This window comes from Manacus candei, unplaced genomic scaffold (genome assembly GCF_025592945.1).
Source record: "Manacus candei isolate 608988 ecotype Guabito, Panama unplaced genomic scaffold, ASM2559294v1 h1tg000002l, whole genome shotgun sequence".
Taxonomy (NCBI): domain Eukaryota; kingdom Metazoa; phylum Chordata; class Aves; order Passeriformes; family Pipridae; genus Manacus; species Manacus candei.
The window spans coordinates 16,475,088-16,486,113 of NW_026138050.1; the positions used below are offsets into that span (position 1 = coordinate 16,475,088).

At 49.2% G+C, this 11,026-nt stretch overlaps 1 protein-coding gene across 1 annotated transcript; it reads left to right on the forward strand.

Annotated features, from left to right (window-relative positions):
- Positions 1–1,508: 1,508 nt before the first annotated feature.
- RNPS1 (RNA binding protein with serine rich domain 1) lies at positions 1,509–10,882 on the forward strand. Its single transcript, XM_051781669.1, has 7 exons — positions 1,509–1,590; positions 5,326–5,481; positions 5,770–5,961; positions 7,161–7,263; positions 7,788–7,941; positions 8,413–8,554; positions 9,794–10,882. Coding segments are annotated over exons 1-7 (855 nt in total). The 5' UTR covers positions 1,509–1,588; the 3' UTR covers positions 9,900–10,882.
- The last annotated feature ends 144 nt before the right edge of the window (positions 10,883–11,026 follow it).

Consider the following 11,026-nt stretch of genomic DNA (forward strand, 5'->3'; position numbering starts at 1 on the left):
CTGGTTGATCAAGGGAGGTCAGATGAAGTGATCTTTCTGGATTTCAGCAAAGCTTTCAATACTGTCTCTCACAGGATCCTTCTGGACACACTGCCCACCTCACAGTTGGATAAACACACCCTGTGAGGGGTAAGCAATTGGCTCACGAGTCAGGCACAGAGGGTGACAGTGACTGGGGTGACATCAAACTGTGACCTGTCACTAGTGGGTTCCACAGGGCTTCGTCTTGGGCCCTGAGCACTTCAACGTCTTCATAAATGACTTGGACACAGGACTGGAAGGGACACTGAGCAAGTTTGCAGATGACCCAAAACTGGGAGGAGCTGTTGAGTCCCTCGAGGGCAAGGAGGCCCTGCAGAGAGACCCGGACAGATCCAAGGGCTGGGAATCACCAACCATGGGAAGTTCAACAAGGGGAAGGGCCGGATTCTGCCCCTGGGATGGGGCAACCCCGGATGGACAGACAGACTGGGAATGAGAGACTGGAGAGCAGTGCCAGGAAAGGGCCCGGGGTATCCTGGTCCATGGCCACTTGGCCATGAGTCAGCAGTGCCCTGGCAGCCAGGAGGGCCAACCCTGTCCTGGGGGCATCAGGCCCAGTATCGCTGGCCAGGCGAGGGAGGGGATTGTCCCGCTCTGCTCTGCCCTGGGGTGGCCTCCCTTGCAATATTGGGGCAGTTTGGGGGGACACAATGTAGGGAAGATATTGAGCCATTAGAGAGAATCCAAAGGAGGGCAACGAGGATGGGGAAGGGCCTTGATTTGAAGCCGTGTGAGGACACTGAGGGCACTTAGTGTGTTCAGCTGGAGAAGAGGAGACTGAGGGGAGACCTCACTGCAGTTCCAGGGTGTTCTATGGTTCTGTGATCCTGTGAAACAAGACTTGGTGCTCACTGCACAGGTCAAATGTGCTCAACGAACAGGGCTGGAGCAGCGCTGGCCAGGAGCACTGGGTGCTCTACCACACGAGGCCAGGCCTGGCCAGCCCATGTCCCCTGAGCACCACGGCCACAGAGCAATACAGCTGCAAGGGGCAACTGACCCTCTGCAGCAACACCCACCCTGTGCTCAGGCTGTTCCTGCACTCAGCTCCCGATAATCCCACCGTGTCCCTGAGAGGATCACCCAAACGCTCCTGGAGCTCTGGCAGCCTTGGTGCTGTGCCCACTGCCCTGGGGAGCCTGGTCAGTGCCCAACCACCCTCTGGGGGAAGAACCTTTTCCTGAGATCCAACCTGACCCTGCCCTGACACAGCTCCAGCCATTCCCTGGCTCCTGTCCCTGGTCTCCCCAGAGCAGAGCTCAGGGCCTGCCCCTCCTCTGTCCCTCCCCAGGAAGTTGGAACTGCAGTGAGGTCTCCTCTTCTCCAGCTGAACACACCGTGTGCCCTCAGTGTCCTCACACGGCTTCAAATCAAGGCCCTTCCCCATCTGACTGACCGATCCTAATCCTACTCCTGATCCTGATCTCGATCCTCCCCTCACTCCATTCCTCCCTATCCCTTTAAGCGCCCCGCCCCTGCCGTGACGTCATCACTGCGCGCGGCCCGTTCCCGCGCGCGCGGCGCCGATCGCGGTGGCGGTGCTGAGATGTGAGTGTGGGGTCATCCCATCCCATCCAGTCCCATCCCGTCCCGTCCCGTCCCATCCGCCGCCATCCGGCCGCGGGGAGTGCGTCGGGGCCACCCGGGAGGCGATAGCGGGGCGGGGAGGGAGGAGCGGGGCGGGGCTGGGCCTGCGTCCGGGCCGGGGGGCCCAGGGCGAGGGGCAAGCGCTGCACTGACCTGGCCCCGCGCTCGGTGTGTGCTGCTCCTGCTGCTCCTGGCCCTGGTGCTGTGGCGACACGGCCTGCGGGGCTGCCCGCGCTGCTGGGCCCAGCGGTCACGGGGTGCTCGAAACTGCCGGCCAGGGCCCCTCCTCGCACCGAGAGTCCCTTTCCCCGTTTTGCAAACGAGGGCCTGGAGCAAAACAGAGGCGCAGGACTCGCCTATAGCCGTGCGAGGGGGAGCGAGTTCGCTTCCTTGGCCACAGAGCTGCTGCTCTCTGAGAGTGCAGATACACTCTGAAGTAGAGAGGGGGGGGTGAGTGAGATGGACGCTTGGGCTCTCTGTGGGTTGCTTTTAGATTCTGGTTTGGGGTGGATGCTCCAAAACCAGCGATTTGTTAGGGATTGAGAGATTTTTGATGGTAGGGAAGAAACATGTTACTTAGAAGTGCGTTGTTGCACAGCCTTGCGTGAATTCTTTGATTTATTCTTTCCACATTTTCTAGTGAATAGATGAGACTGCGCACAGGTTAGAGGTGTCGAACTGAAGTCAGCTTGGCCAGTGGTGTTCCTGAGAAAGGAGTGTGTATTTTGGTGGAGTGGAAACACTGGTTAGTTTGGAGGCTGCTGAAATGCAGCTTCATTTGCTGAATCCCATCATTTGCTGAGTGTTTAAAAGCCATGTGGTTAATTTGCCTGGTAAGGCCTGTCCTGAGGAACAGACCTTCCTCAGTGTCACCTGAAAGGAGGGTGTAGCCAATTGGGGGTGAGGCTCCCTTCCCAGGCAGTCAGCAAAAGGACAGGAGGACACAGTCTTAAGCTCCTCCAGGGGAGGTTTAGGTTGGACTTGAGGAAGAATTTCTTAACAGAAAGGGGGATCAGACATTGGAAGGGGCTGCCCAGGGAGGTGATGGAGTCGCCATCCCTGGACATGGCACTTAAAACCGTGGTCTGGGTGACAAGGTGGTGTTGGGTCAGAGGTTGGAGTTGATGATCTCATAGGTTGGAGCTGATGATCTCAGAGGTCTTTTCCAGCCTAATTGGTTCTCTGAGTCTATTCCCTACTCCAGCAGCAGGCTGGGTTACAGCAAACATGCTGGTCTTCATCCGTGTTCTGTCTTCCCTCCTCTCAGAAGGGGTAAAACCAAATCCGACTGTCAGACACTAACAGGTAGTTTTGCATGGCTGAGCTGATACATCATGGCTGTGAGAGTCCATGGGTGCAGGAAGAACTGGGGGGTAGGCAGAGATAACCCAAGCCTGGCTGTGGGATATTTAGGAGAAGAAAAGTGGGCTTTAGGATGACCTAATTGCACCTTTACAGTACCTGAAATGAACCTATAAGAAAGATGGAAAGAGACTTGGACAAGAGCCTAGAGTGCCAGGACAAGGGGGAATGGCTTCCCACTGCCAGAGGGCAGGGTTAGATGGGATATTGGGAAGGAATTGTTGTCTGTGAGGGTGGTGAGACCCTGGCACAGGCTGCTCAGAGAAGCTGTGGCTGCCCCATCCCTGGGAGCGTCCAAGGCCAGGTTGGACAGGGTTTGGAGCAACCTGGGCTAGTGGAAGGTGTCCCTGCCCACAGGCAGAGGGGTGGAAATAGATGAACTTTAAGGTCTCTACCATCCCAAACCATTCTGTGATTTTATGGAAGGAAAATGTAAAGTTTTCTGGTCTTGTGAAACTGAAACTTTTCTGTTCTGTACTGTCCAGTTACTCAACTGGTCTCATGCAGTGGCTTTCAGCTCCTGAACTGCAGCCCTCTCACACCTTGCACTAGAGCACAGAGCTGGATAGAAGTGTCCTAAAGCTGAGTGACATACACAGGTTTGTTTTACTTAGTCCCCTTTGCAGCACCTGTGGGACAGTCCATGGACTGTTCCTGCTGCTGGTGTGAGAGGAGACATTTCCTCTCCCAGCAAGCCCTGACACTGTCACATCTGTATGTGGGTTTCCTGTTCTCCATGCAGAAAGCCATGGGTGTTTCCTGGTGTCTGCAGGGAGCTGGGTGTGCAAATCTTCATTTGTGTTGCTTTTTGGAGTTGGTGTATTAAGGAAAACCTGTGAGGCTGAAAATCAGGAAAGTGAGTTTGGCTGTTCAGAAGTGGTCTCTTCCCAACCATCAACTTAATTGCAATCCAGAGAATAAAGTAATTGCTTAGCAGAAGCAAGGAGACAATTGGATGCTGTGAGCTGGGAAGATTTTTTCCTATTGACTGAGTTTGCCTGTGGTGCCTATGGAGATGGAGATGTTTCCAGCATCCTGCAGCACAGCATGTTCAGTGCCACTGTGCAGCTCCCACATGCTTGTGCCCACACTTCATTCCCTGAACCTTTCATTCATTGGTAGTTGAGGGTGTCACACACAAGTTAACACAAATTGAGGTTATTAAAATGTGGGAAACATCTGGAATTCAGCTAACGTCCGGCATTTCAGTGCTAAATAGTGGGGTGTTGAATTTGTCTCCTTTTGGATCTAGAGCAAAGAGGGAACTGCTGGGGGTAGGGGAGGTCAGAATCTGGTTTAAGACTGCTGAGAAGTTGAAGTGATAGCTGCTGTGGCAGCAGTGCAGCAAACTCAACCTCTTCACCTGGTCTTTTCAAGGGTGACAGAGCTTTGGGATCAGCTTTTTGAGGCTGGAAGCAGGCATAATTCAGTGAGGGTTTCTTCTCAACAGCCCTTCCTTCCTGGCAAACACTGCTGCATGGCACAAACACTTTGGAGAAAGCTGGTGCTTGCTCCTCTGGAGCCAGGGCTGTGTCAAGAGGCACGAGCTGCTTGTGTGCCTCTGCCAGTTTTTTGGTTGGATAATTAAGGTGTTTTGTACTTCTGTGAATCTGAAATTATAGCTTTAAACATGAGTGCAGACTGTAAGGTGAGGCACCCATTGCCCATGTGAGCCTTCACAAGGGGTGGCTCCTACACATTGGACAGAATGTGTAACTCGGGACTCTAGAGAAGGCAGTGGATGCCCAGTATGTTGCAAGCAGGTTTGCTGTTATATGCCTAACTGTAATTTCTTGTTTGTGAGCCCTTTTGTCACTAGGCTGTTCTTTGGGGTTTATTAGGGATTGGTTCTCAGAATTGAGGAGTTAAAAGTGAGATTTGAGGTAAGTGGGGCCCATTTGGTGTTGCTTTGGATGCCTCCAAAGGGGAAAAGGAGTAAGCAGGATTGAAAAAGAAGAGTTTGCTAGGACTCAAAAAAATAATAAGAAATCTAGCACTAGGTAATCATGCTGTCTGGATTTTCCAGGCTGAACAAAACTGAGGATATTATAGGGTGCTTGGGCTCTCTCCCAGTGAGGGTGAGGAATTGGAAATGTACCTCTTACTGTGTGAATTTCTGTGTGTTATGGCTGTCTTTCTCAAAGCTGCTCTGTAATGCAAAATATTTCCCTTTTGCTAAACCATCTGGACTTGCCTAATTAACTCTGCAGTTATGGTGATCCTGAGTTACCGTGCAAGTTCAGTGGTTTGTGTTGTTCTGTCCTTTGGGTGTGGGGCTTTTGTTGTCTGTGCTTTTCTGCATTAAGCAGTGCTGTCTGCAATTTGTTGTTGAAGGGCTCCCTCACCAACCAAGCGCAAGGACAGGTCTGAGGAGAAGTCAAAGGACCGTTCCAAGGATAAAGCAGCCGCGAAGGAATCGGGTGAGAAGGATCGTGGTCGGGACAAGACGCGCAAAAGACGCAGTGCTTCCAGTGGGAGCAGCAGCACCAGGTAGTTACTTTCTATGGGGAGGAACAAATAACAATGTTTCCAGAAATCAGCTCCTCGATTTCTGGTAGTCTTGGGCCTGTTGAGAGCTTGTGTTGTGTTAGTCACAGTGCAGTTTTGTCTAACTTATGGTTATATTTTAGGTATGAATTTCTTTGGCTGTTTTGTGAGGTGTGGACCCTCAGTTTTTGTTGTTCTAACTCACAGTCCCTCTCTCTTGTAGTTATCAGTTTTTCAGCCATTGCTTTTCTGGATATTCCACTAATTTTATTCCTCTCCCCCTCTCAACAGATCCCGTTCCAGCTCAACTTCCAGTTCGGGGTCCAGTTCCAGCACTGGTTCTAGCAGTGGCTCAAGCTCCTCTTCTGCCTCGAGCCGCTCGGGGAGCTCCAGCACCTCACGCAGTTCCAGTTCCAGCAGCTCCTCTGGGTCTCCCAGTCCATCTCGACGGAGACATGACAACAGGAGACGCTCCCGCTCCAAGTGAGTTTCATTTGTCATCTAGGAGTTGCCAGGTGGCAGCTTAATTTCCGTGCAGAATACAAGATTGTGATCAGAACAGGTTGCTCTCTGAGGACCATTTGCTTTCTCCATGACTTAGAGATCTGAATTTTGTTAGAATGGGCGTGCTCCGTTTCCTTACAATCCAGACATACACCCCTGTAGGAACAGAGGTTAAAAACCTCATTTTAAGGAGTGATTCTAGATATTATATTTTGTAAAGGCAGTCTTATTCAATGTTTCCCCAGTAGTATGGACCTAGATCAGAGTAGAGCTCTTCAGTTCTTGTAAATTATAGCTAAGACTAACAGAAAAGTCAGGGCTAAATCTGGGATATATGTTTATGTGTGTGTGTATGTGTATATGAATATATATATATGTATATGTTCTTATTTATAAAAAAATAAAATGGGAAGGGGACCAAAGGAAGCATTTTCCTGTAAGGCTGATGTGGGAATCAAACTATCTTAACGTCTGTAAAGTTCTTCCTTTGGGTAAGTTAAGAATCTACTTAAGCCACTCTGGGTTTTTTAGGGTATCACTCAATTTATGGACTTTAGGATCAGGAAGAAGCATAAATATAAGTTTTCTGCATACTGATTTTTTTTTTTATAGATTAAAATTGCATTCCAGTATTTTTTTAACTGCAAAGGCGTTGTGATATGTAGCTACTTAAACAGGGGTTTTTTAACAGTTCTGGACCTCTGTAGTGAACAGAAGATCTAGAAACACAGATCATTGCATCTGTTAATTTGACTGGTTGTGGCATGCTGTGCTGTTTATGGCCTCATTTTGGCTCTTTAACTGTTGAGGCAAAGAATGTTTTTTTGTGTTAACAACTGGGAAATCCTTGAACTATGGTCACAACTTCATAGAAGTGTTTGCTAAATGTCCTGTTTTTTACCCTAGTTGTTGTGAAGTTGAGAAGTTGCAAAAAAAAAAAGCTCTCAAATTCCAGAAGGTTCTAAAGCAAAAGCAGAAGGGCAAATGCAAGTCTTGAGGTGTTTCTGAGTGGAACAGCCTCACCACCACCCCAACACCTCTTAACCTATAACTTTCTCAGAAAAAAGGTGTCCTTCCAAGAAAAATGGTACTTTTTAATTGTGTGATAATGACTGGCTTCTTAGTTTTGTCTTGCATGTTCCCTGAAAACTGTGAATATTTTCTGTTGCCCAAATCAGGTCCAAGCCACCCAAGAGAGACGAGAAGGAGCGAAAGAGGCGGAGCCCGTCCCTCAGACCCACAAAGGTGCACGTTGGAAGGCTCACTAGAAATGTGACCAAGGTAATGGCATGTTCCCCTGTGGTATCAAGCATCCATGTTCTTCCGTGAGAACGTATGAGTGGCTTTTTCAAAGCTCTCAGGATGTTTTGGTTGCTAGAGAGATGCCAAGGTGTTGCTGTTGGAAGTTCTTGCTTTATGTCCAGATTAATTAGGGAGGAAAATTTTAGTAGGGTTTTAGTGAGTCAAATACCATGCAGGCTTCTGAGACTGTGTAGTGCTTAAGAGGTCTGCCTGCTTTGACAGTATCCCAGACCTTATATCCTGTTTTATTAGAAAGAAGACTATAGAAGTTGGGACAGCAGCTGAAATTACTTTGGAGGCATTAATGATATCTGGCAGTTCTTGATGAAGGATCTACAGAGAGCTGGGCTGGCTTGAGTTGTCTTTGCTAGAAGGCAGTTTAAAGGTCTTCAGGGGTAAAAGGCTGCTGAAAAAATGATGGGCTGTGGATTTACTGCTCTGTGGCAGCCAGACCTGACCAGTGAGTATGGCCTGTGTCCATAAAGCTTGCTCTTTCCTTGCAGGATCACATCATGGAAATTTTTTCTACTTACGGAAAGATTAAAATGATTGACATGCCAGTTGACAGGCTAAACCCTCACCTCTCCAAAGGTTATGCTTATGTGGAGTTTGAGAACCCAGATGATGCTGAGAAAGCCCTGAAACACATGGATGGAGGTAGGTATCATCTTGCAAGGAGCCTGGGGGTATCTAAAAATCTTCAGAGTAGATGAATTTGATCTGAAAGTGGGTTAAAGGTGATAGGGATGTCTTTGGGGAACTGATCTGAAATACTGTCAGCTTTCAGCCCAAATGGCTTTTGTGTGTTTCAGGACCGATCCAAAACATCACAGAACTATTAAAACTGATTTTTTTTTTTGAAACAGTGGTAAGATTCTTTAACTTGGAAAGATTTTCACAGAAACTTAACATCTGAGCTGCAGTTTGGTAGGATATTAGATTAAGAAGTCTAGTATGTGTGTGGGCTTTGTCAGAGTAGCCCCTGAGTGGGGGCTGGAGGCGGCACTGTGGGCTGATCCCGCTTCAGTCGCTTGTGACAGAGCCGTGAGTTGCAGTAAATGTGATGGATGTGTAGATGTTGGTGTTGAAAAATACTGACTCCGGGCTGTTTGTGTGGTCCCCCCAAAGGCCAAATCGATGGGCAGGAGATCACTGCCACAGCCGTGCTGGCCCCGCGGCCCCGGCCGCCCCCCCGGCGCTTCAGCCCCCCCCGCAGGATGCTGCCACCGCCCCCAATGTGGCGCCGCTCGCCCCCGCGCATGAGGAGAAGGTGAGAGCCGTCACAACTTGTGTTTCCTTCTCGGTGTAACAGCACGCTACTGCTGAAGTTCTTGGCGTGGGGACAATCCTGTTGGACTTGACTTTCCCCTCCAAGTGACAGGAACACTTTTGGGCAGTTGTTGAACCTGGATTGCAGTTGCCAGCTCCTCAGTAGCTCCGAGGTGACCTGCCCTGGTCTGCACCCCGGATGCAGCCTGTGGGAAAGGTCAGGTGCTCCCCACCCTGTTCCCTGGAGCCCCTTCTGCATAAAGGCTTTGAGGGGAAGAGACTCTGGCTGGCAGGACACTTGTGGCAGCCTGCACCAGCTGCCTGTTTTTTGGAAGTCCTTGTATCTCCCACCCTTATTTCTTAATGGGCACGTGACCAAAAAGCAGTCCTGTGTCAGGCGAGTGGAGTACACCGGCCCCAAGGTGTGACCTGACGTGCACATGCCCATTGTGTGACTCAGGGCTACCTGATTGTGCGCAGATAAGTTGTTTTTAGTCTTTACATGGGCTCCTCTGTCTTAGAAATTTGCTTAAATTTATATCAGTACTACTTGATTGCTGAACAGCTTTGAGCCATAGGTTTAAAAATGAGCACTGGTTACCCTGACAAAAGATCCACTGCCTGTTAGTCCTCCTTTAAACACACCTTCTGCTGAGGTCTGCCAGGTGTAGGTTTGCTATTCCCTCCTCCTTTGTTTTCTTCCCCAGTCCAACTTTTACTGTCCTGTTAAAGTTCTGTTAATATTCTGTGCCTGGAACCCTGATGTCATAGCAGTGGTCATACAGGTTGATTGTAGTACTGAAGAGCTTGAAGGTAAACCATTTCTTGAGGTTATTTCCTCTAAGGAACTTCCCTGGAATTTAAAAGGGCTTGGATAAGCCCTCCCCTGAATATCATTGTTTCAGAAGTCAAAGCTGACTTCAGGTGAAGGAGAATCTGATGTAGAATGAATTTGAGCTCATTTTCCTTGAGGAAGAAGATAAGTTTCTTGTCTGTTGTTTGGATACTCAACATTCTTTCCAGTTCCTGAAGCAGAGGTAGGATAGTTGGGATATTCCTGCTGTGTAGTCAGTGTTTGAATTGCCCTTTTCCTCTCTGGAGCTCTTGATCTCTTTTCCCATGGGGTGTGAGGGATTTTGGAGGGAGGCTGGGAAGTGTTTTTAAAGAACTGACCAAATACTCAAACCTGTTGCTGTTATCTGCTAACGGAAGCTTCCTCCTCCTTCTCCTGCCCTGCCAGGTCCCGGTCTCCGCGGCGCAGATCCCCCGTCCGCCGGCGATCCCGATCCAGATCTCCCGGACGAAGGCGCCATCGCAGCCGCTCCAGCTCCAACTCCTCCCGATAAAGCAAAAGGACTGGACAGCTTTTTATTTTTTAACTTAAATCCCATCAGACTATATATTGTACATTTTTTTTATAACGAGTCTGGGTGAGGAGGAGTGAGAGAGGTAAGGTGGCAGTGAAGGCAACCTAAGAGGAGAGAGCACCAGTTCCTGGCCAGTAACCTTTGCTACTGGGGTTCCTGGCATTGAATAGAAATTATTTTAAAATGGCTTTGATTTTAAAGGCTGCAAAAACATCTTTTCCAGGTAGAGGGAAGGAAAGATGTTTCAGCCCCTCTTTCTCCAGTTAGCAGGTTGCTGCTTGGTGATTGTAAATGCTTAGCATGCTGTACAGATCAGCATGTAAATCTTGAGCTGTTTCAGAACCCCAGTGAGTAAGCCAGGGGGGCATTTATTTTGATCTCTAGGTGCCAGCACAAGATTTTTCGGGGCAGCTGGAGTCCAGACCTGCCCAAAACTTTAATTAAATGCAGAGTTGTTGCTTTATTGCAGTGCCCCATGATGATTAGTTTCTGCCGAGTGAGCTCTTCTGTAACACTTATACCAGGAGATCACCTCAGAAGCAATGGTCCAGCCCACTGAACATGACACTTTAGAGAAGAAGCTGGAAATCCTAAGAACAGTTCTGTACTGCCCCGTTAATTGATTTCTTTCACTTTTTCTTTGAGGGTGTTGATAAAAACTTCTTACACAACCCCCAGTAAAACAGTGTGAGTGCTTCTGCTTTTACAAATCCCAAATGAGTGACTGAGCGCCAACCTCCTGGAAACTGCAAGTCAGAGAGGGAGGCTCAAGGTCACAGTGCTGGCTGGATTATCTGGGGTTCACACAGGGAGAGGCAAAGAATTTACCACCTGTTGTACAGCCAATACTATACAGACTTTTTTTTGTTTTGTTTTGTATAACTTTGTAGCCTTTTGGGCCATGTTGTGTTTGTACTTGTGTAGGACCAGCAATTACTGAATAAAGCAGTAGGTTGAGAGTAGCTGTCTTTTTTTGCTGCCTCGGTGTGGGCACGTGGGGCCCTTCCTGGGGATTCAGTGCTTGCGGGAAAGGGCCCTGGGTATCCTGGTCCATGGCCACTTGGCCATGAGTCAGCGGTGCCCTGGCAGCCAGGAGGGCCAACCCT

What these genes read in the sequence shown, in the direction of transcription:
- RNPS1 (XM_051781669.1), top strand. An exon ending in TCACTAGAAATGTGACCAAG is followed by an intron (nt 7,264 to 7,787) that starts GTAATGGCATGT and finishes CTTTCCTTGCAG; the next exon opens with GATCACATCATGGAAATTTT. An exon ending in CCTGAAACACATGGATGGAG is followed by an intron (nt 7,942 to 8,412) that starts GTAGGTATCATC and finishes GTCCCCCCAAAG; the next exon opens with GCCAAATCGATGGGCAGGAG.